The sequence below is a fragment of the Trichomycterus rosablanca genome, chromosome 2, assembly GCF_030014385.1.
Source record: "Trichomycterus rosablanca isolate fTriRos1 chromosome 2, fTriRos1.hap1, whole genome shotgun sequence".
Classification (NCBI taxonomy): Eukaryota; Metazoa; Chordata; class Actinopteri; order Siluriformes; family Trichomycteridae; genus Trichomycterus; species Trichomycterus rosablanca.
The window spans coordinates 1,663,639-1,689,122 of record NC_085989.1 but is presented as its reverse complement, the minus strand read 5'-3'; the positions used below and the strand labels follow the sequence as shown (position 1 = coordinate 1,689,122).

Here is a 25,484-nt window from a genome sequence, read left to right as displayed (position 1 = left end):
CCTGTACCGATAAGGCCGGATTCGGTGCCTCGGACAAGGTCAATGACGACAATAAAGTAACATCTGAAAGAATTAATTAGGACTGGTTTGAACAGACCATGAGAACAAAGAACTCGATTTATAGAGAAGGTGTGGGCAAAGTTATAAAAGCACGTTGAACTCTGCGCTCGGGGTCTGTCTCTCTCTGACTTGCATTGATTGTTCTCTGAAAGCAGAAGTGCAGATACCAGCTGGTGAGGCCTGAGGAGAACCAAACCTTTTCTAAATAAACTTTGTTAGACTTGAGAACTTGGCTAATTGATCATTTGTCACCCAGAACTCGATTTATCGATTAGGCCCCAAATTTTTTTTTTTTTGCACTTGGGCCCATGAGCTCCTAGTTACGCCACTGGCCTCTGCCACCCCCTTCCTTAGACAGAGGCAATTATGTCTGTATGTGGATGCCTGACCGGCTGATAGCACAGCTGGGGAATCGAACCCTGTATTTTATGCCATACATTTAGCCATACAGTACTTGTGGCCCTTACCATTATCGGAAACGTCCCAAAATGAGCCCCAGACCCCTGGTTTCATGACGGACTCGGGTCCGAAACAAAAGTCCGAGTGTGAAACTCATTTCGACGCCGACGTGAGTGAGACCAACAGGTAAAAGGCGGAGTGTACATTTTGTGCCATTCCACCCTGCGTACAGTCAGTGCGCTCCAGGTCGCCCCCCCCTTCAGCAGCAGCGGCAGCAGCTCCGAGTCTCTCCGGTTCTGCGCAGCGGCTTCAAGCTTCTTCACCGCGTCTAAACCCCCCGGTACCTCCTGATAGGTACCCAAAATAATGTCCCTGACACCCACAGCTCCGGTTCTCTGCTTCATCTAAAGACTCGCGTCCGTTCAGCCTGAGCTGCAGCCTGCTGATCACCGGTGAGCGCGCTTCTTTCCAATCACATGCACTGATTAGGTGTTTAATGACCGTCAGTCTTTAGATACGGGGTGTTGACACCTGACTATTCTTTTAGTGATGTTGTATTGATTTAAGTGTTTTTTTCTCCCCGGTTGTGTTGCTGTGTTGAGGATCAGGCGTGGCTGCATGCAGGGATCTGTGTACATGTGCAGCGGGTTTTGCAGCAAATATTGACAACATTTTCTTGATGCAACACAGTGTTCCCACTCCATAATGCTTTAATGCACACTAGCGTTTCTATTTCTGGCACTGGGCGGTAAATAGAGCATCCTGCATTGGGTGCATGGGATTTTATTTCTTGTTTATGTGCACGCCTGAGCATGCACAATTTGGGATGTGCAGAATAAACATGCATATGTGCAAAGCAGGGCTCACCTGTAGTGTTGCATCGTTTAAAGCTGCACTACGCAAACTGCTGTTGCTATACTTGGGGTGCTAGTGCATGGGGTAGAATTGTAGCTCTAGTAGATATAAAGTTCACCATAGAGGCATGCCATGTTTTCATTTGTGAGCAAGTAGAAGGAATGTAAACAAGCTACCAGTGCACCAGCGCACCCAGTGTAGTGTTTTTTATATATATTTTGGACAAATGCGCAGACTTTAATGTTTAGTTTAGATTTGCAAACTGCTTACATTAACGTATATGACCCACAGCTTTACATACTGCAGCTTTAAGTCCGGCAGGATCGAACTAATCACTGAGGATTAGATGTACTAAAGTGTCGAGGTTCAGTGTGAATCTCTGCAACCCGCAAACACACTTTGGGTTCACGTCGCGTTTTTTCTGTCACTGCTGTTCAATATAATAAAGCTGTAGCTCATCACACAGATTGCATCCGAAGCACCTGACGCATAGAGCTGAAACATGCTGTGAAAAAGGTGAACATGTTCAACCACAGAGCTGGAACATCCAAGGATGTAGGCATGAATTGGAGTCTTAAATATTCCTGCCATATCAACAACTGATTGGAACCCTGACAGATCCTAACATTAAGCAAGGGTAGTGAGTGGAATATTGTTATTTATCTTTTTTTAAATAAATCATTATATTTGGGGTACATTTTGATCCCCCTCCATCTCAAATACAGTATATATTATAATTACAGTCTTTGGTAAATCCCAAGTAAATTAATTATCAGTGTGGAGACTAATATTAGATTTAGGTTTTCAGACAGATTTAGGTTTTTTAGCTTCATTTTAATCGTCATAGCTTAAGTGCTGTATTCAGGGTTGCCAGATACGTGATAAATACGCTCAATAAAAGCAGCCCAGTAAACGATGTGTAACCAATATTGATTAACCAATGTGTCGACTCATTTACTGACATGCATTTATAGATCCAGAAACACACCTAGCTACATCCCATGACTGCTGGTTTACATCTTAATATTTCTAGTAATTATTCTTATGTGTATGGAGCATCCAAAGCTTAAAAAATAAGGGATAAAAACTAAGTGATGTTACTGAGTTTAGTGGATTAAATAGGAACCTGCAAACTGCTCTTAATGACACGACTGCAGCTGATTTACACCTGGTTTCGGGAAGCGAGAAAACTGACCGCTGTTAATAAACGTTCCTGTTTTGTCCCTCCTCTTAATGGTGTTGGAGCCTAGCGGTTATGGTACTAGACTAGTAATCGATAGGTTGCTGGTTAAAGCCCCACCATGGACAGATTGCCACTTTTAGGCCCTTGAGCAAGGCTCTCTAAATGCGTCTGCTAAGTGTCGCTAATGTAAATATAATGTGGAAAACGATGTGCCACGTCTTGCTGCTGGGTGCTATGCATGATGGGTAAGCTGCACCGTCCTTTTTCGAGCACAGTTTATCCGAGCATGAATTCAGTGCTGTGGCAAATTCTGCTGGTATTAAATTATTCAAGCGTTTGCTCTGAGCTCTTGGTTTTAGCATTTTGCTCGCGCATGGGCTAAAAAACCGAGTTTCTTCTGTTCTTATTTAAAACTTAATTAGATAATTAGCATTCCTCCATCTAAAGAAGCTCCGCGGCATGAGAGCTTGTCTGTCACTTTAACAAATGAGCCGAATCTCTGATATTTACAACAGACTCTTCGTCACCGTCATCATCATCTCGTCACCCTGCTGCTGATTTATAGATGCCTGCTTTCCGCTAGATTTATCATCTCGCTTCATTCCATCAGCGTTCAAAGATCTGATGCATGTCTTTAAATATAGTATCTTATATTATTTTCATGTTTTCATGATTTGGGTGGGGGAGCGTTCTTAGCGCTGCAATGGCACTAACATGGTAACGTTGTTCTGTTGTGTGTGCAGCAGGTGCAGCAGTGTTGTTAGTATTTTTAAATACGTGATTAAACGAACTGGCTTCTTAGGCGCTGGTTGTAGGTGGACGGTTTGAGACACGGCAAGGTCGTTTATCAGTGGACACTTTCTGATCACGTGACTGATCACATGATGGATTGAAATCTATCTGTTTAGAAATCCCATTAACACTGCTGCACCTGCTACACTTATACCAGAACAACACACGATGCCATCATGTTAGTGTCATTGCAGTGCTGAGAATGGTTTATCAGCCAGACATCTTCTGGGGGTCAGGAAGGGTCCTGTGGACCAATGGTTTCACACCTAGCAACCGGTTGATGTGAGGCTCGTTTGGTCGAAGCCCGAGTTCTGTTCAGCTGGTGTGGTTAATCTGGTCAGGGCTGCAGGCACTGAGGAGCTTTGGTTGCTTCTGGTACGGTTCCTGTTCCTAAGTAGGAGCCGTCAGGTCGCGGCCTCCTCACGCTTCTCCTCTTTTGAGATAACGTTGGGTCAGTCGGGACTTAGTTGGGTTTAACGGGGTCCAGCTGAGTCATGCTTGATCTTCTCAGCTCAGACCTGAGTGTTAGAGGTTCAGGGTGCACTGCGTGATCGTTTATCATGTTAGTGGGTACAGGCCGCGGGCAGGGACTGGCGTTATCAATAATAGCAGGAACAATTACAGTAATCACGTCTTGGTCAATTTTATTCACGTTCTCACTGGATTTGCTTCTAGTTTGCTGATCTAAACACACTGTATGCCCACAAGTATCTGGACACCTGACCATGAGCTTCATGGACGCACCATTTCCAAAAAAAAACAGTATTAAACAGTATTAGAGTGACCTCTATGAGAACTTTTTGGACAAAAGTTGTGTCATATTGCCTGATATTTCACTATTTTATAGTATAATCTTCATTCTTACAGTCAGTGGTGGTCAGGATGGTAGTGGTGTGATGGTATCACGACCTGGATGACTCTCTTTGTTTGGTTTGGGTTTGTTCGTTCCTCTTTGTCTTGGTTTAGGCTTTTGTTGTTTGTTTTGTTTACACTTCCAAACTATGTGCATTTAAGTAAAAAACGGTTATTTAAATAAAAAGCGTCGAGCATCTGAATCCTCACCACGTGTCCGTTTCTTTCCCCGCAGCTTGAGTTGCTCTGCCCAGAGGCCTGCGCCGGCCATGATGCACAGCAGCCCGGTGGACGTGCCCAGCCCTGGGGGCATGACTGTGTCGCCCAGTCGCAACGTGGTGCGCAGCTCCAGCGTCAGCGGCACCATGTACAGCCTGGAGAAAAGCCCGAGCAACACCAGGCCTGAGACCGTGGGGACGAAGAAACGCCGCTCCAGCCTGGGCGCCAAGATGGTGGCTATCGTGGGGCTTTCACAGTGGAGCAAGAGCACCATGCAACTTAACCAGCAAGGTAGGTCTTCCAACGAGCGTTCCTGTTATCACATCAAAGGGGTTTATATCAGAGGAACTAAATACGGCATTAGGAAGAATTTGACCTGTCGCTTGGTCATGTGACATTGGACATAAACCTTGTGGCTCTAATGGGCATCTTGAGAGTTTAATCCATTGAGCAGTGGTTGCTCCCTGACTGGTTACATTTATGGATTAGTGATCAGAAACTTGCTGGTTCTAAGCCCCACTACTGCCACTATTGGGTCCTTGAGCAAGACCCTTAACCCTTCATAGCTTGCATTGTATTCAGTCACGATTGTAGGTCACTTTGGATGAAAGCGTCTCCATGGAAACGCTGGGTGTGGCCCCGTACCTGCAAGGAATTAGGAATGAACCCAATATGCGGGATTCTCGACCAAGGTAGAACAATACTGGGGATAAATGGCCACAGCTAAAAGGGTCAGGCAGAGTGCGGCCAAAATAACGGAAACTAACCAAAGTATCACTTAGAAATGAACAAAAAACATTCATGTCCAGCGTTTTATGCTGGAACTGGACCCACTGTGACTGTGACCAGGATAACTAGGTTGAAATAAATGAAAACAAAAAGGATGGGGGGGGGGTGGAAATACTTTTTCACACCCATGCACAGACAGAGTGAAAACTGGGTAAAAAAGAGGACGGATTACTTCACCTCTCTGCGTGAAGCACACGAAGAGCAGATGGGCTACAACGTGGCACCTGTGCCAACAGGGCATCCACCTGCTACCCTCCACCGTCTCCATAGCGATGGCGAGATGGCAAGGCGACGAGGCCGCTCCTAATAAACGCGCCCGCCGAAAAAGATCTGTCGATATTCTCATCCCCCCCTAACGAGGAGCGCCTGCTAAATTTAGACCAGCTCAGAGAGACCGGGCTCGTCCGAAATGACACCACACACACACACACACACACACACACGCTTCGTTGCTTTATAGGATTGTGTAACAGGTAGATGGAGGATGACGTTTCGGTTCAGGTTTATTTCCAGCGTGAGAACGAAGAGAAAAAATCCACGCCGAAGCAGATTTGCAGATTTGGGACTGTAAAGCGGTGACTCATCCTCCTACTGTTCCAGACCTGATCTCCTCATGAGCCCTGGCATCCTAAAAACGACTCTCACAAACACACACACACACACACACTCACCGAGCGGCTAAATATATTTTTGTTTTCTTTTTTTCCCATTTCATTTTCATCAAATGATTTATTCAGGTCAGAGCAGTGCTTGCTTGCTGAGTGGTTAAGTTTATGGACTAGTGATCAGAAGGTCGCTGGTTCTAAGCCCCACTACTGCCACTGATGGGCCCTTGAGCAAGGCTCTTAACCCTTAAGTGCTTGCATTGTATTTAGTCCCGATTGGATGAAAGCGTCTCCACTGAGGACGCAGATGTGGCCTCGGGTGTGGCCCCGTACCTGCAAGAATTTAGGAATGAACCCAGAATGCTGGATGCTTGACCAAGGTAGATCAATACTGGGGCTGAAGGGCCACAGCTACAATGGTCAGGATCAGAACAATCCCACAACGCTTCATGCTGGGAAACACTGGAGCAAATAACAGGAACATCCTGGACACGGCGCCAATTCATCGCAGGGCTTTGGCGTTTCACCAGAATGTATAAACGCCTGGCTGGGTGATAGCACCTCTGTACGTTTTAAAAACAGTGGGGTAAACGGAAAACCTTAATGTATGGACGGTGTGTTTTACCAGAGCTACTGTTAAACCACACACTCACACACACACACACACACACACACACACATACTCTATAATAATGATAATAGCATTACTGTAATCAGTATTTGACCTGTAGCTTACTGACCAGCGTAAGCTCATATTAACCCCAAACTTTCATGCAGAGGAAACAAGTGTTTAGCCACTGCTGTCTGTTTTTATATCCTATAGTTCAGTAGACACAGATGAACCAAAACATTATGACCATCCACCTAATTTACTGTTAAAACAGCTGTGGACTCCACAGACAGGACGTCACCAGTAGGTCCTTGTATACGTGGCGAGGTGGATCATCCTTATTCATCGTACCAGTCCACTTTCTTCTGTTGTTCTGATGTCCGGTTCTGATGCCTGCGTGCACATTGTAGATGTTTTGGACAATAGACAGAAGATGCATGGGCACTCTGACTGGCACACAAGGGTTTGATGCGCTGTGTGTTGTGCCAGGATTCAAATAATCCGCAGTCTGATCCACAGTAGATCTTCTGTCCGTCTGTACCAGACACCACGTCCTTCATGTGTTCTGCCATCAATGAGTCTTGGCCGCCCTGGTCCTGATCAAAGTCCCTCAGGTCTTTATGCTGATCAGATCTGCTGAGTTCAACACGTGAACGAGGAACCCTCATCAGTCTGACATGTAATAAATCCTCACCCTCACATGTACCACCACTGTTATTAATATGCAGCGATTTTTAAGGGGTGGTCGTAATGTTTTATCTCATCCGTGTACACACACATACACATACATTTACATTATGTACCACGTTCTGCTGCTCTGTACCATGTAACCTCTGAGCCACTAGTCTCGCTCGTCTTGATCCTCCACTTAGAACTCGAGGAAGAGGGCATCAAGACTCTTTTCTGTACCAGCACCCGGGTGGTGGAATGAACTTTCCTTGTCCATTCAAACATCTGGGTCTCTCACCGTTTTCTAAAGATAGTTAAAGACCTTCATCACCTTTTTACTGAGAACTTAAGCGAGCCTCCATTTATTACCGGGCCACACACAGAAAGAATAAGTCATTTTTATTATACTTTTATTATACTTATCGTGTCATTTTATTTTAAATCCTCCCGCCCCCAACGGTCCCTGAATTTATATCTTATATGAAACCGGTCCGTGAAATTATATCTTATATGAAACCGGTCCGTGGTGCAAAAAAGGTTTGGGAGCGCTGCATTATAGCATTTTATTTATTTATATGTTTATTAAAACAAAAACATTTGTTCTGTTGTGTATTTAAACTAGAGTAGAAATATGAGGATCTGCTAAATGCCAAAAATGTCTATTGATTTTGTGTCCATTAGCGTAAACAATATGTGTGTGTAAACAAAAAAACTAAACAAATGTGTGTGTGATGGTGGAGGTGTTATTCAGCTACCAAAGACGAGTAACTGTGTTGTAAATATTGAAATCTTGACTTGCAAAAAAACGGAAGTATTCTGGCTGCTCATGATGTTGCTGCTATGCAGTTCAATTATTTATGGACGCGGAGCTTTTGAGTTTGAGATGCTGAGATGATCATGTGCAGCATTTTTAACTCGAGCTACGACTGAGGTCCAGCGCTCGAACCGATCTGTGATCCTGAGCTGCCGGAAAAAGATCAGATTTCATATCAAATCAATAGAAAAGCTGCAGCATTAGGGCTGGTTAGCTGTTACAAACCCCAGAAAAATCATGTTTCACTCTTATGTGAAGCTTCTCGCAAGACTTTGGAGTACGTCTGTGGGGATTTGTGCCAGTTCAGTCGTGAATTTCCTTCATCACTGGGACTGATTGATGTACTGGGCTCTAGAATCAGTGGCTTGGCATCAGTGACGCCGCGTCCTTGTTTAGCTCGTCCACTCTGTTTTGGATCAGTGCAGCGTTTCATAAATATTGAGACAGAAGCATTTATTCAAACCCTCGACACGTGTTTGTATTCGAGCACGACTCACTGTGCCGTGGTTTGTGTCCTCGCTCAGCTGCCAGCCGGATTGTTCACTGTGTCACAACTCCAAACCAGCAGCCAGAAAACATTAACACGTTTCTGTTAGCCATTCTGTTAGCCGTTTCTGTTAGTAGTTTCTGTCACAGTTGAAGTCAAGAGCTGGAACAGTGGTCTCTTTGCCAGGGTAAGATCTGCACGACAAGCGCATCATAATTTAAGAGACGTGAGGTTCTGAGCATAATTACAGTAGCGTTATAACGTCCCTGTCTTGAATCCTCTTTCGTTTACATATTTTAGCGCATCCCTCAGCCTTTGGGAGTGTGTCTGTGGTAATTTGTGCCATTAAGTCAAAAGACCATCTGTGTGTTTGTGAGTCTGATGTTTGAGGCGTCCTGGTTCATCCCACAACTGTTCAGTGGGGCTTTATAAAACCACGCCTTTATAAAGCTTGCTTTGTGCTCCGGAAGGGCCTTCCCTAAACTGTTGGCACACAGTTAGAAGCATATAACTTTTATAAAATATAGGATGAGTGTACAGAGCAGAAGTTGTGCCTCTCTGAAGTGCTCGGAGGCGGTGGGGTCGGGATCGGGTCCGGTCAGGCTTTTTTGTTCCCTGTCTGAAACAGCATGACGGAGCAGCAGTAGCGCCTGAGAGCTTCGTCTCTAATCTGTCAGGACTTGGAGAAGATAAACCGTCCCCGTATCTCTGCCATCGTCCGGTCTTTTTTGGATTTGCGCTCTGCCGAGTGTAATCCGAGACAGAGTGTTTGGATTTGATCTTCTGTCCCGTGTGTGGTCTGGTTGCTTTTCTCCCCCTCGTTCCTTCATTCCTGCTAATCTTCTTCTCTCCGCTGCCGTCTCGCTTCCTCGCTCGTGTTTTAGCTAAACAAATGTTCCTAATATTATAGTTTACATACCATTAATATTCTAATTTGACATTTTTATTTGTTTGTTTATATATCATCTGTAATTATTGTGTTATTGTTAATATTATAGACATATATTCATCCCCAAACGTGACCTTCTATTTTATATTTATACTATATATCAGTTATAACCTATATTATAGCTTCTATTATGCTTATATCTGGTATTTTATATTCAAACTTATATATTTGTCTGTTCGGGTTATAAAAGTCTATATATTACATCTGTTATAAATTTTAGCTCTAGTTTAGTCCATGCCTACTTGCACATTCTGCCATGTACGTCTTATATTATTTATATTTGTCCTGTATCACCCACCTCGTTACTTACACTGCTTTTTATTTGTTTATTTTTTAACTATACTGGGATTTTTTTGCACACTGTATTTTTGCTACAACCAGCTAACATGTTGTTTCTGTTTTAGTTTTTCTTCTTGTTCTTATTTATATATATATCTGTCTGTCTGTCTGTCTAACTATCTGTCTATCTATCTGTCTGTTTGCCTATCTATATCTATCTATCTGTCTGTATATCTATATGTCTGTCTATCTGTCTGTCTGTCTGTCTGTCTGTTTGCCTATCTACAGGGTGGGCCATTTATATGGATACACCTAAATAAAATGGGAATGGTTGGTGATATTAACTTCCTGTTTGTGGCACATTAGTATATGGGAGGGGGGAAACTTTTCAAGATGGGTGGTGACCATGGTGGCCATTTTGAAGTCGGCCATTTTCGATCCAACTTTAGTTTTTTCAATGGGAAGAGGGTCATGTGACACATCAAACTTATTGAGAATTTCACAAGAAAAACAATGGTGTGCTTGGTTTTAACGTAACTTTATTCTTTCATGAGTTATTTACAAGCTTCTCTTTGTTTACAGCCATTGACATGTCGCAGAGGTTAACACGTGAGGAGCGGATAGAAATTGTGATGTGTGGTGAACGCAGTACCCGGGTCATTGCAGCAGAGTTCAATGCAAGACACCCTACGAGACCACCCATCTCCCATGCTACAGTTAGCAAACTGCTTGCCAAGTTTCGTGAAACTGGTTCAGTGTTGGATTTGCCAAAATGTGGACGCATGAAAACTGTCACTAATGAAGAAACATCAGTGGCTGTCCTAGCTTCATTCAGCAAGAGCCCACAGCGTAGCACTCGCCACATGTCACTGGAGAGTGGCATCAGTCGAACATCCCTTCGGCAGATATTAGCTACTCACAAATGGCACCCTTACAAACTCCAGCTGCTGCAGCATCTCAACGAGGATGACCCAGATCGGCGCACTGAATTTGCAGAATGGGCAAAACAAAAATTGGAACAGGACCCTCAGTTTACACAGACCATTTTGTTCAGTGATGAGGCAAACTTTTATGTGAATGGTGAAGTTAACAAACAAAACCACCGCTATTGGTCTGACACTAACCCACATTGGATAGATCCCTCCAAGACTGTTGGAACACAAAAATTGATGGTATGGTGTGGTATATGGGGTACAAAGATAGTGTTTCCCTCTTTATGCACTGAAGCTGGCATGTTTTTCCAGCAAGATGGTGCACCACCACATTATGGGTGTCAGGTCCGAGCATTCCTAGATGAACAGTTTCCTGGAAAGTGGATTGGTCGTCGTGGGCCAGTTGAATGGCCCCCAAGGTCTCCCGATCTGACCCCCTTAGACTTTTATCTTTGTGGTCATCTGAAGGCAATTGTCTATGCTGTGAAGATACGAGATGTGCAGCACCTGAAACTACGGATACTGGAAGCCTGTGCTAGCATTTCTTCTGCGGTGTTGCTATCAGTGTGTGAAGAGTGGGAGAAGAGGGTTGCATTGACAATCCAACACAATGGGCAGCACTTTGAACACATTTTATAAGTGGTCAGAAACTTGTAAATAACTCATGAAAGAATAAAGTTACGTTAAAACCAATAAGTTTGATGTGTCACATGACCCTCTTCCCATTGAAAAAACTAAAGTTGGATCCAAAATGGCCGACTTCAAAATGGCCACCATGGTCACCACCCATCTTGAAAAGTTTTCCCCCTCCCATATACTAATGTGCCACAAACAGGAAGTTAATATCACCAACCATTCCCATTTTATTTAGGTGTATCCATATAAATGGCCCACCCTGTATATCTATCTGTCTGTCTGTCTGTTTGTCTATCTGTCTGTTTGTCTATCTATCTGTCTGTCTGTCTATCTGTCTGTCTGTTTGTCTATCTATATATATCTGTCTGTCTGTCTTACTGCCTATCTATCTATCTGTCTGTCTGTCTGTCTGTCTGTCTGTCTATCTGTCTATCTATCTATCTGTCTATCTATCTATCTGTCTGTTGATCTATCTAAAACTAGCGTTATTGACCATATATGGCAAAATGTTGGTGTAGAGGAACTTCATTAGCCTGCGCAGAGCCTTGACCTCAACATTATTGAACACCTTTAGGGCAGATGCACCGGAATATGCCCTTTCTTTTTCGACTAGTCATATCCAATTCCCCAATTGTAACTTCCACTGCCGCTGCAGACCCATTTCTTTTCACCTGCCAAAGACGGAGTCTCACAGAGAGCAGCATCATGTACAGACTCACGCTCTGCCATCTGTGAATCAACCGTCTCTCGTGCAGGCGTCTCGACCAGCCAGCAGAGGCCGCTAATGCAGCAGCAACGAGAAATGCAAGGAACGATCATTCCTCCCAACAGACAGTCAGTCGTGCTTGTGTGGTCGCCCGGCCGGTCGACAGCACAGCTGAATAATGAAACCCTCATGTCCTACAGGGCACATAGGCATTCTAGTGTGATGTGAATGTTTTGTTCATATAGTGAACTCGAATGCGGGACAAATTCCCACAGACACACTCCAATCTTCAGGAAAGCCTGCTCAGAGGAGCGGAGGCTGTTTTAGCCCTAAATAAGGAGCAGTAACTCCACATTAACGCCCAAGTTTAGAACAGGATGTCCAACCAGCTCATGGTTGTCGGAGGTCGCATTTGAAACACAGCCGCATGTAGGACGCCGCTAACGATGCCCGTTTATCTCCGCGGCTCCAGACCCACGCCGTTCACTGTGCGATCGTCTCCTGAGAGGAAGGTGTGGGTGGTGCATAAATCTGGAGCCGCATTGTCGTATTTGCACACAAAGGGTCTCTCACACAGACGCTCATGATCTGTTGTACCATCCGCTTTCATTTATTTATTATTTTTTGTGAGGAACATTCAGCCGCGGAACAGATCTGGCAAATCACTCAGGAACGCTGCTGTGGCAGAACACCAAGGCCGGTGCCAGCGGGTGCTAAATATAACCTGGTAAGCGCCGAGAGTGAGCGACCAGAAGGGGATGGATCATCACAAACTGGCAAGTCTTAAATTGGGGATCACATTTGGTCTCTATGGCCAAAAGTATTTGGACGCCCCTTCTAATCAGTGGTAGCCTAGTGGTTAAGGTACTGGAATAGTAATCAAAAGGTTGCTGGTTTAAGCCCCACCACTGCTTGGTTGTCACTGTTGGGCCCTTCAGCAAGGCTCTTAACCCTTAAATACTCAAATCCAAATACTTTTGGCCATATAGTGTAGGTTCACCAGCATTTCTCATGGTTCCATATGAACACCCGTGGTTTTGAAAGGGGTGTCCATGTGCTCGTTTGGATGACGTGAAGTGGGAACTCGTTGGTGACAGTGCAATCACAGTGTTGATGAGAAATGTGTGTGTGTGTAACTCTGCCCATCATTGAGATCAGTGGCAGCATCACGGCAGGGTGTGTGTGTGTGTGTGTGTGTGTGTGCATGGCATTTAACACTAATAAATAATTCACTGCTGTAGTATCAGTATCAGAACTTTCACTGAGGAGCAAATCTGCTTCACCGAGCTCTAAGCTGCTGAACCTTCATGTTTTGAGAGTCGTTTTACTTTTATTTCTCTTTTTTATTCATATTTCCCCCAATTTTCCTCACAATCTTGTCATATCCAATTCCATGATCGTATTTCACCTCCGACATATGTGCGGTAGGACCGCTTCTTTTCACCTGTGCCAGACGGGTTCATACGGAGATGCAGTACCATTGACCAGCCAGCAGAGGTCGTAACTGCAGCAGTTATGAGGAATGCCCTACGGCCCTCCCTCCCTCGGATGAGCCAATCGTTGTCCATGTAGCAGAGCTGAGATTCGAACCCGCGAGCTTGAGATTTCCAAACATAGATTTGGTCTAAATGACCAAAGGCAGCAGCACTTCTGAGAAGCTTCTCACTTTGAAGACGTTAAAACGTGTCTGTGTGTGTGGGAATTTCTGTCTGTTGTTTCTTTCGGGATCAATAAAGTATCTGTCTGTCTGTCTTTCTGTCTATCTGTCTGGCTATCCATCTATCTAACACTAGTGTTATTGACCCTATAGTGCACTATATATAGTGCTTTACGTTGTTTTATTTCCTTTGGGATCAATAAAGTATCTGTTTATGTATCTATCTGTCTGTCTGTCTATCTGTCTACCTTTCTGTCTACCTTTCTGTCTATCTTTCTGTCTGTCTGTCTGTATATCTATCTTTCTCTCTGTCTTTCTATCTATATGTCTGTCTGTCTGTCTGTCTATCTTTCTGTCTGCCTGTATTTCTATCTGTCTGACTGTCTATCTGTCTGTCTGTCTGTCTGTCTGTCTATCTATATCTATCAGTATGTCTGTCTATCTATGTCTGCCTGTCTATCTGTCTGTCTGTCTTTCTGTCTGTCTATTCTTCTATCTGTATGTCTGTTGTCTGTCTGTCTGTCTATCTATCTGTCTATCTATCTGTCAGTATGTTTGTCTGTCTGTCTGTCTGTCTATCTTTCTGTCTATCTATCTACATGACCGGTGTGTTTAGGTTTGTATTACATGTACCTTTGAGCTGTTTACTCGTCGAATGCGCCGGAATGGCGTCAGAAAACGGGTGCAAAAGAAACACTTGGCACATCTATGAGATGAGAGAGGGCGCGCTCTGCGTGAGTGCTTTCTGTACGGACATGAGAGCACCACTTCAATACCGCGCCACCTCTGGGTCGCCGCCTTTGAAGATGAAACCTTTGATGATATAAATCAGAGTTCTGCAGGACTGTGGAACGTACAGCCAGCTGCATTTAATCCCTTTAAAAAACACAGTCAGAGTGTGTGTGTGTGTGTGTGTGGGTTGGCCAAAATATCATTCTATCCTTTATCCATAGGCGACTGCTTGGTTACTGTTGCTATGCATGGAACGGTGTTGCTGCAGTGCTATCAGCCAATCAGCAATGACAAAACTTTGACACTAAAACATGGTAAATAATCTGATCCCACTGAGTCTCGGGGTAGGAGCTACAGATCCCCGTAATCAACACATGACCTCCTGTTAGTCCCAGTAAACAGTGTGGCTTCTGTACCTGTCAGTCCCAGTAAAGTGGGTGTGGCTTCTGTACCTGTCAGTCCCAGTAAAGTGGGTGTGGCTTCTGTACCTGTCAGTCCCAGTAAAGGAGGCGTGGCCTTCTGTACCTGTTAGTCCCAGTAAAGAAGGTGTGGCCTCTGTACCTGTTAGTCCCAGTAAAGGAGGTGTGGCTTCTGTACCTGTCAGTCCCAGTTAAGGAGGTGTGGCCTCTGTACCTTTCAGTCCCAGTAAAGGAGGTGTGGTACAGAGGCCACTGAGTACCTGTCAGTCCCAGTAAAGTGGGTGTGGCTTCTGTACCTGTCAGTCCCAGTAAAGGAGGTGTGGCCTCTGTACCTGTCAGTCCCAGTAAAGGAGGTGTGGCCTCTGCACCTGTCAGTCCCAGTAAAGAAGGTGTGGCCTCTGTACCTGTTAGTCCCAGTAAAGGAGGTGTGGCTTCTGTACCTGTCAGTCCCAGTAAAGAAGGTGTGGCCTCTGTACCTGTTAGTCCCAGTAAAGGAGGTGTGGCCTCTGTAGCTGTCAGTCCCAGTAAAGGAGGTGTGGCCTCTATACCTGTCAGTCCCAGTAATGGAGGCGTGACCTCTGTACCTGTTAGTCCCAGTGAAGGAGGCGTGGCCGACAGGGGTCATATTTGAAGCAGTTATGAGGAATACCTACGGCCCTCCCTGCCTCTGACCAGCCAATTACTGTCTGTGTTGGCGCCCAACTGGCCGATAGCAAAGCCGAGATTCAAACTTGTGAGCTTGAGACGTTAGCACTGGTTGGCTAGCATGTTTTACTAGGTTTTAAACCTGCTCTTATAAAGCTTTGCAGGATGACATGGAGCAACAGTTACTGCAGAGAATGCCAAACTCCTCCACAAAACAGGAGCATGGGGAACAATTAAAAACAGTGAAGTATGGCGGTGGGTGCATTGTGGTTATGGATCAGGAACTGTCACTTTGAGATTGTGGTGATGTTTGATGCTTGCTCGACTGTACACAGTGCCAGCCGTGTTCCAGGAAATCTGAGTTTCCTCCTGAGTTCAGTCTGTAAATGGTGCAGCAAAACAAACTGTGTGGGAGGCCTTCAGTTATGGTCCCGATCTGGTAACCTCAGTCTCTCATCAGCTTGACGAGAACAAGTCGTCGGAAAGAGATGATGATGATGATGGAGATACAGTGAGGAAGAGCTGGAGATTGAGGATGAAGGAGAGTTGGAGAAAGATCCTGGCCGCAGGGAATTGTGGTGCAATGCAGAGAGCATCGTCATGGAAACGGGTGGAGAGCGAGCGAGAAAGAGAGAGAGGACGAGAGAGAAAGAGAGAGAGAGAGAGAGGGCGAGAGAGGTTGAAGGATTATAGAGAGTTCAGTGTGAGTTCAGTGTAGGTGGACACAAGGTGGAGGCATCCATGGTGGTGGGTTTTAATATTATTTATCAGCTGCAAATTATCCAGCAAGCTCATAATCAGGCGTCCAAATACTTTTGGCCTGTACAGTGTGTGTTTACAGGTTTTTTGCTCGTCGTCTGGCCGCATGTGTTGCATTTTGAACACATTTTTGCTGATCACTTAGCAGAATGTGTTGTGTTTGATCTGGGATTGATCCTGCTGGTATTGATGTGGGATTGATCCTGCTGGGATTGATATGGGGTTGATCTTGCTGGGATTTATCTGGGATCGATCCTGCTGGAATTGATCTGGGGTTGATCTGGAGTTGATCCTGCTGGGATTGATCTGGGATTGATCCTGCTGGGATTGATCTGGGGTTGATCTGGAGTTAATTCTGCTGGGAATGATGTGAGATTGATGTGGGATTGATCTTGCTGAAATTGATCTGGGGTTGATCCTGCTGGGATTGATCTTGCTGGGATTGATCTGGGATTGATCTTGCTGGGATTGATCTGGGATTTATGTGGGATTGATCCTGCTGGAATTAATCTGGGGTTGATCCTGCTGGGATTGATCCTGCTTGGATTGATCCTGCTTGGATTGATCCTGCTGGGGTTGATTTTCTGGGATTGATCTGGGATTGATTTGGGATTGATCCTGCTGGAATTGATCTTGCTGGGGTTGATCTTGCTGGGATTGATCTGGGATGGATCTGGGATTGATGTGGGATTGATCCTGCTGGAATTGATCTGGGGTTTATCCTGCTGGGGTTGATCTTGCTGGGATTTATGTGAGATTGATCCTGCTGGAATTGATCTGGGGTTGATCTTGCTGGAATTGATCCTGCTGGTATTGATCTGGGATTGATGTGGAATTGATCCTGCTGGGATTGATCATGGATTGATCTGGGATTGATGTGGGGTTGATGTGGGGTTGATGTGGGATTGATCCTGCTCTGTGCTCAGTAACGGGAGGCCGGCGTGTTTTGACTGATAATCGGCGTCTAACGGCCCGTTAGCAGGAGCAGAGCCGCGCTAAAGATTAAACACTCTGTTAGCGGCGTAGAACAACGACGGCAATCAGCAGCGTTTAGTTCAGCTACTCAGTTACACGAGATACCGGCCGACGTGAACAATCAATCTTACAGCCGTACGAACTCCTAACAGTAATAAAAACACTAAAGGGCTGAAAGTATGTGGACACCAGACCATGAGATCGTTTAACATTCCATTACAGAACTGTGAGCAGCTGTAACATCATCAGATGGGTTAACATGGATGAATGAGTGAATTTAGGACGATTAATTGTTTAAATAGATGAATTGATGGACCGATGAACAGATAATTGATGGATGGATGAACAGATGAATAAATGGATGCATTAATTGGGGAGGAGATGGATGAACAGATGAATGACTGGATAAATGGATGAATAAATTGATGGATGAATTGATGGGTGTATTGACAGATGCATAGATATATGAATGAAAGGATGAACAGATTGATGGATGGATGAACATCTGGATGGATGAATTGACAGATGCATAGATAGATGGAGAGGTAGATACATGAATAAATGGATGAACAGGTGAATGAATGGATAGATGGATGAAATGATGGATGGATAAACAGCTGGATGAATGGATGAACAGATGCAAAGATGGATGGATACGTAGATGAATAAATGGATGGATGAATTGATAGATGAAAGAATAAATGATAAGATGGATTGTTGGATGGATGGATGGACAGGTGCACAGATGGATGGATGAGTGAATTTATGACGGATGGATTGACAGATGCATAGATAGATGGAGAGGTAGATAAATAAATAAATAGATGGATGGATGGGTGGATAAACAGCTGGATGAATAGATGAACAGATGCATAGATAGATGGATACATGGATGGATGAATTGATAGATGAAAGAATGAATGATAAGATGGATTGTTAGATGGATGGACAGGTGCACAGATAGATGGATGAATTGGATAGATGAATTGGTGAATTGATTGATGGATGGATGAATAGACAGATAAACACGTTAGACGTGGAGAAACATGCGGATCTAGACGTTTGCAGCACTTCTCTCTCTCTCTCTCTCTCTCTCTCTCTCTCTCTCTCTCTCTCTCTCTCTCTCACCCACAGTGCTGATATTCCTGACTACAGGATTAAAAATAGACGCTGCGCTCTCGCCTCCTCATTTAGGAGCCACAACGTTTCTCATTCTGCTGGCCCCCCCCAACTCTCTCACTCTCTCACTCTCACACACTCTCTCTCACACACACTCTCTCTCACACACTCTCATCTGTGATGTGGAAGAGTTGAGCTTCTGTGTGAGGATGTTCTCCTGCTGAGATGAAGAACCTAACGAGTTCTGAACTCAGCTTGGCTGCACAACACACACACACACACACACACACACACACACAGACATACAAACATATACAGTATACACTCACACACACTACACACACACACACAAACATATACACACACACACACATACACACACACACTTTCTTCTGTCTTCTTTATTCAGCCCAGGTACACAAAAACAATGTGAGGGTGCATTCACTGGCTCACTTATTGTCTGTTAAAAAGCAGTTTTATACTTTAGTCTCTGATCACTCTTATGAGCACCATTAAAAACGTTACCTAGAACTCCATGTACTTAATTCATTTATTTATTAAAGATCACGTTTGGGTCGTTTCGACCTGAGAATAATAAATTGAAAGTGAAAAGCCTCGCCTCAGACGCCTCACCTGCATCATCAGATCGACTCGCTCGGCTCGTTCGGGGACGCGGTCGTATTTTTAGCTCTGGATGATCTGAAATGTCTGTTCTCGCTGCGATCCGTCTCAGAGACGAGCCTGTTGCCACAGATACCAGACAGAGCAATGACCACCGGGTTTGGCCTCATGAGACACACACACACACACACACACACACTTTACACTAAGCTTCACTTGACATGCAATATTTATTCAATCATCCATGCAGTCATTTTTACTCAGCACAACATCCTGGTCAGGGTTGTGGTGGGTCTGATTGGGACACCAGTGGGGTGCTCAGGTGGCGCAGTGGTGAAAAATGCTAATCCACCACTGCTGCGACCTCGAGCTCTCGGGTTCGAATCTCAGCTAGAGTGTGTGTTACCCTGTGACCAGCATTTGTTGTGTTTTGAACACCCCGACCTGCTCGGCCGCTAATGCTTCATGCTCTTTTTACAGCTAAGTTGTTTTGCTAAGAATGTGAAGATAATGACACAGAGAGGAAATTTAGCCTGGCTAAATCGTTTATCACCCATCAGTTCATCCCTCCGTCGTCAGCGGGGTCAGTAGTTGATGGGATCGGTTCCAGACAGCGCTCTCCGTCAGGAACGTTCTGCTCTCGCCGTCTCTCTAAACACTGAGGAACATGTAATCACACCAACGATGGTCCTGTGGAAAACGTAGATCGCCAGCAGTGTTAGCACTCCTGCTAAATCAACTGTTAACTTGCTTTTATTGTTTCTGTGTCCATTTGAGAGTGAGCGCGGCTCGTCCTCTGACGTGAGAACCGTCCTCTGCGCCCCTTCGTGTTTGGTTTCGGCAGGACATGATCCAGATCGTACCAGGACCGAGTAAACGCTTCCAGCTACAGCACACAGACACGGCTAACTCATGTCCTACTGGAAGGACTGGTGTGCTTAGAATCTATACTGTCTGGTCCAAAAGTATTTGGACACCTGTTTTAAAGCATGGTGTTAAAATAGAGCGACATCTGTGTGATCTCAACACTTTATAGTGTGTTTGTGTGTGGGAATTTGTGCCCATATGGTCAAAAGATGATAGCATTTGTATGGCTGGTCAAGACAGTCTCAGTTGGTGTTCCGGTTCGTTTCAGAGCTGGTCAGTGGGACTGAGGTCAAGGTTCTGTGTAGGACACTGGAGGACCTTCCCTAAACTGTTGCTGCAAAGTCAGAAGCACATCATTTCCTTCATATCATTGATTTATTACACCTGTTAGTGATTGTTGTGGCGGAAACACGTGAGACAGGCGTCCCGATACTTTTGTCCATATAATGTGTGCAGGAGCATAAACCGGCCAGCAGAGGTCTCATTTGCAGCAGCACTGAGGAACAAGGTTAACCGCCCTTCCTCAGACACGGCCAGTCAGCCCCGCCCGGCCCCGCCCAGTCATGAATCCGTATTTTTAGGGCAGAACCTTGTTTATATGTAAACAAAAGTTTGTTTTTTATGACGTTTGTGCAGACGGTACGACCAAGAAGCTGCGCAGTACAATCAGGAGAAGTACGGAGACGGGGATCGCCGTCGAGATGAGAAACCGGGTGACCAGACAGGGCAGCAAAGAGTCGACCGACGGCAGCACTAACAGCAACAGCTCAGAAGGAACGTAAGTACAGAGTAAGACTTTCAGATTCACATCCTCTGACCTGCCACGCCTTGTTTTCTGCATCTCGAATCCTGTTCCTTTGCCGTCACGTCCGACAGGTTCGTGTTTCCCACCGCCCGGCTGGGTCCAGAGAGCCAGTTCAGCGACTTCCTGGACGGCCTCGGCCCCGCCCAGATAGTGGGACGCCAGACGTTAGCGACGCCTCCAATGGGTGAGTCTCATTTCAGAAACAAGTGCTGTTAAAATAGAGGAACCTTGACGTGATCTTTCCAGCTAGGATAGCAGCCGCTCTTCTGAGATGGCTCTTCAGTTGAAAGACTTTGAAGTAGGTCTGTGTGTGGGGATTTGTGCCCATTCAGTCAAAAGATGACAGCATTTGTAGAGCTGGGTGCTGACGTTGGTGTTCTGGTTTATTCCAGAGCTGGCTGAGGTCAGGGCTTTGTGCAGGACACTGGAGTTGCTGGTGAAACAGTAAAGGACCTTCCCTAAATGTTAGATCTGATTTATTACACACAGAAATTGAGTTTGTAGGATATATTTAAATAAGGGCACATTTTTAAGTAGCGTAATAAGTGCAGAAACGTAATGGGATTGATTAGAATTTAGGTAATTTCCGCCCTCTGGTGGACACGCAGCGTAACTGCAGGGCTGAATGTTGCGTTCAAGCGTGTTTTATGTACTTTTTATTCGTTTGGTCTGTTGTTGCTACAAAATAAATGAAATAAAATAAATAAAATTAATTGTGAATTATATTAAAATATATGTGTGTGTTTAAGTGACGCCTATATTGGCGTAATAAGTGTAGATAAGTGCAGAAACGTTATGAGACTGATTAGGGTGTAGGTAATTTCCGCCCTCTGGTGGACACGCAGGGTAACTGCAGATCTTAATTCTGCGTTCAAGCGTGTTTTATTTACTTTTTATTAATTTGGACGGTTGCTGCTACAAAATAAATACAAATGTAATGTGAATTATATTAAAATATATCTGTGTGTGTTTAGGTGACGTCCATATCGGCGTAATAATTGTAGATAAGTGCAGAAACGTTGTAAGACTGATTGAAATTGAGGTAATTTCCTCCCTCTGGTGGACACGCAGGGTAACTGCAGAGCAGAATGCTGCGTTCAAGCGTGTTTCATTTACTTTTTTATTAATTTGGACTGTTGCTGCCACAAAATAAATAACATTATAATGTGAATTACATTAAAATATATTTGTGTGTTTAGGTGACGTTCATATCGGCGTAATAAGTAGAGAAACGTAATGCGAGTGATTAGAATGTAGGTAATTTTCGCCCTCTGGTGGACACGCAGGGTAACTGCAGGGCTGAATGCTGCGTTCATCTGTTGATGCCACAAAATAAAATAAAATAAATATTAATATTTTGCGAATTTAAAAATATTTTTGTGTGTTTAGGTGACGTCCACATCGGCGTGATGGACCGGGGAGGCCAGATCGAAGTGGAGATCACCCAGGCGCGGCGTTTAACCCCTAAACCGGGCTCAAAGAACATTCCGGGTACAGCCTGATACCACACGATGATCTTAGAATTACTTATACTTTTTAAATACAGATTTTTATGCTGTGAAGGTTAAAAGAACGACCATTCGGAATGTCTTTCCCACAGCCACGTACGTGAAGGTGTACTTGCTGGAGAACGGAGCCTGCCTCGCCAAGAAGAAAACCAAAGTGGTGAAGAAAACTCTGGATCCCACCTACCAGCAAACGCTGCTGTTCGACGAAAATCCGCAGGGTAAAGTGTTACAGGTGAGAACCTTGGACCTCAATCAGCCCCACTTTCCCCCCCTGTGTGTACACAATATGGCCAGAAGTACGTGGACACCCCTTCTGATGATTGAACGTAGTCGTTTCTGCCACATCAGCGGCAAACAGGTGTATAAAAATGATATAAGGTGAATGATATGCTTTTAATTTTGTGCCAACAGTTTGGGGAAGTCCCCTTTCTCATTCAGTATGTTACACCCCTGTGCACAAAGTGGCCACGTTTATCTAGAGCAGGGGTGTCAAACTCATTTTCACCTAGGGCCACATCAGCATTATGGTGGCCCTCGAAGGGCCGATTGTAACGTATCCTGCTGTGATTGCAGTCACATTGCTGTTTTTCTTGGAGGCTGAATTCTGCATTTATATTGTTCTACTTTACCACAGACACGGCCTCATAACACAAGAGACGCACCGGTTTCTCTTCCTGAAGCACAAACTTGTTTTCACTTTCATTAAATTTCCTCCTTATGCTTAATTTTCTTAATTATCTTCTTGTACATTTTAGGATCATGTGTAAATATGTGTAACATCATCTACTGGTGGGATGTGTCACTTTGCAGGTCACAAAATCAGCCTGTATTTTGAGAGACGCAGTTTATTTAGGATTTACAGTGTATTTTTAAGACAATCATTCTGCCCTCACTAATAGTTTATCCCCCTTTCTCAGCTAGACAGACAGACAGACAGACAGACAGACAGACAGACAGACAGACAGACAGACAGCTCTCTTCAGAATACAGTCGGTTTATTTGCTTCCCAGCTGTGTGATACACTGTGTGCATCAAAATGAAGTAAAAATACAAACAATAAAAACAATAAAGAACCTAATACAGTAAAAAGCACACAGCTGTAGTCAAGTGTTACATCTGGTACAATATGAGATTTAACCAAACGTAAAATAACGAGTTAAAATTGTGTGTAAAGATACTAATTGCTATAGTAACGTAACAACAGTATTTAATTACGGTAAATTTGTAACTAAAACGCTGTGATATACTCTTACTATATATACTCTTTACTAACAATTGAGAATATAAACGCCACTACTTACAGACAATGCTTGGGTATTATATTGCAATATAATTATTTGTATTTATTTATTATTGTTTACATTACTGACTACGCTACCCCGCGTTCTTTTGCCGTGAAAGTCACATGGCTTCTTAGCGAAGGTTAAAGTTAGTTGCCATGACTACGATGTCACGTTGTCTCTTAAAGGCGCAGGAGCGCATTAAATTATAAGCGCGTCTCTGTAACGACTCGAACCATCACAACAATCATACAGTCGTTTATGCTCCCACGGGCCGGATCAAATGACGCGGCGGGCCGGATCGCGGGCCTTGAGTTTGACACCTGTGATCTAGAGCTTCAGGAACGTCGTGTTATGGGGATTTGTAAGGCTGGTTTATAGCGACACCCAGTGTTCAAACTAGAAATTTCTTTTTTTAACCTGCAGTCCAGCTTTTATTTAATTTCTAAAATTAGATTTCCTCTAATTAAAAAAAAAGAGCTTTCACTGAGCCTAGTTTTTGAGATGTGCCCTTGTCAGTGCGCTCTCAGTGCAGGTCCCAAAGAGGGTTGCATCAGGAAGGGCAAAAATGGGTAAAAAGGCGGCTTATTTGCAGCAATAATATACCGAACTTCTGTCCTCTAGGTGATCGTGTGGGGCGACTATGGCCGCATGGACTCCAAGTGCTTCATGGGAATGGCCCAGATCCTCCTGGACGAGCTGGATTTGTCCTCTATGATTGGTGGCTGGTACAAGCTGTTTCCCACCTCCTCTCTGGCGGAGCCCAGCATTGGCCAGCTAGCCCGCCGCCTCTCTCAGTCCTCGCTCGAGAGCGCCACCAGCCCGTCGTGCACCTAGACCTAGGGTCTCTGTGATCCTGTTTTTACTGTTGATTCATAAACACACGTGGTTTGTCTGTTACGTTTTATTAAAAAAACCTACCCTTCACACACACACACTCCTACACACACACACACACCCATGCGCTTATTCATCTGTAGTAGCTTCTGAGAACGGGTCTGTGTGAAAACCTAGTGATCTCTTTACATAGACGCGTTTTAAGTCATCCTACACTCCCGAGAAGAGGGCGTGTCTAAATTCTTAGATCCTTTAAAATGCTCCTACTGAGGCGCCTTAATTCTGATCGATGATCTGACTGAATAACGAGGGAGCGTCCGACGTCTCCTCAGCGCTGAAGCATTCAATGCGGCACAATTTTTCGGTACACGGAGGGAGAGACATTAGCTGGCGTCAGGCTAACTGTGTTTGCTTAGTAAGCTAAAGGTTTTAGGTTTTCACACTGACCCTGAATGTGCACAGACTGGAAGGAGATTTGATTGGTCAGGTGTCTGTATATCAAGCTCATGACTGACACCCATCGGCCAGTGTTTGGGACACGAGTTTCCACCATTTTAATACAAACGAAATGTAGCATTTGTACATTTACACTCTCGCACCCTGTTAAGAACAGAACGGAGCGTCGATCCGCCCCCGGCTCGTTCCCATTCTGAGTTTATTTCGCTTTACTTTCTCTCTCTTTAAACTCTCTATGCCAAACCTGATTGCAAAGTTTATTTTGTAAAACCAAAGCAATTCTTCTTATCTGTCGTGTTTGTAAAATATGGATATGTAGCAGAGTTACGATGTAGGTAAGATGCAAAAAATGATCTATCATAGATTCAGTCTAATTTATACACAAGTCCAGAGTTACTGCTACTTTACTGAGCCCTGGCAGTGCTGCCGGCCTGGCCGGGCAAACCACAGGCGAAATTTGAGAGGCTGCTTGTGCAACAGTGACCCCTGCTGTCTGGTTAAAGCCCAGTATGAGTGGCCAGGGAACACGGTACTTACCGGAGGCTCCACGTAGGAATCCAGTAGACAGAGGTATGTCTGCGTCACCACTGCTCCTCCTGGCACCGCTCTCCTACTTCTATCCGGGCTTGGGACCGGCACTGAGAGCGCACTTCAGATGTTAGCCAATCATGTCCATGCAGGCACTCGACCGGCCGATAGCACCACTGAGATTCGGACCCTGGATGCCCAGATCTCAGTCGTTCAAGCACAACATAACCTGTGTGGTAGGTTTTTATTCTTATGGACAGTGACAGTAATTCTGGACTGTACTTCCATCGACACTCACCCACAACGTAACGGGCAGGGCTCAACTTCAGCAGTCAGGTTCTATAACGCACACGAACATATCTGTAACGTACAGTAGCATAAATGTACAGCGACCGAGCGGAGGTTTAAATATAAATATAAATATACAGATATAAATATAT

The 25,484-nt window shown here is 44.6% G+C and overlaps 1 protein-coding gene across 1 annotated transcript; it reads left to right on the top strand.

Annotated features, from left to right (window-relative positions):
- The first annotated feature begins 727 nt into the window (after positions 1–727).
- Positions 728–25,484, top strand: rims3 (regulating synaptic membrane exocytosis 3). The gene is made up of 7 exons (XM_062989302.1): positions 728–911; positions 4,377–4,651; positions 20,267–20,408; positions 20,507–20,619; positions 21,825–21,926; positions 22,036–22,175; positions 23,848–25,484. Exons 2-7 carry the CDS (start codon positions 4,411–4,413, stop codon positions 24,058–24,060), a joined length of 951 nt encoding a protein of 316 aa, XP_062845372.1. The 5' UTR covers positions 728–911; positions 4,377–4,410; the 3' UTR covers positions 24,061–25,484.

What these genes read in the sequence shown, in the direction of transcription:
- rims3 (XM_062989302.1), top strand. Translation starts at nt 4,411, where the DNA reads ATGATGCACAGCAGCCCGGTGGACGTGCCCAGCCCTGGGGGCATGACT. An exon ending in CATGCAACTTAACCAGCAAG is followed by an intron (nt 4,652 to 20,266) that starts GTAGGTCTTCCA and finishes ACGTTTGTGCAG; the next exon opens with ACGGTACGACCAAGAAGCTG. An exon ending in CGCAGGGTAAAGTGTTACAG is followed by an intron (nt 22,176 to 23,847) that starts GTGAGAACCTTG and finishes TCTGTCCTCTAG; the next exon opens with GTGATCGTGTGGGGCGACTA.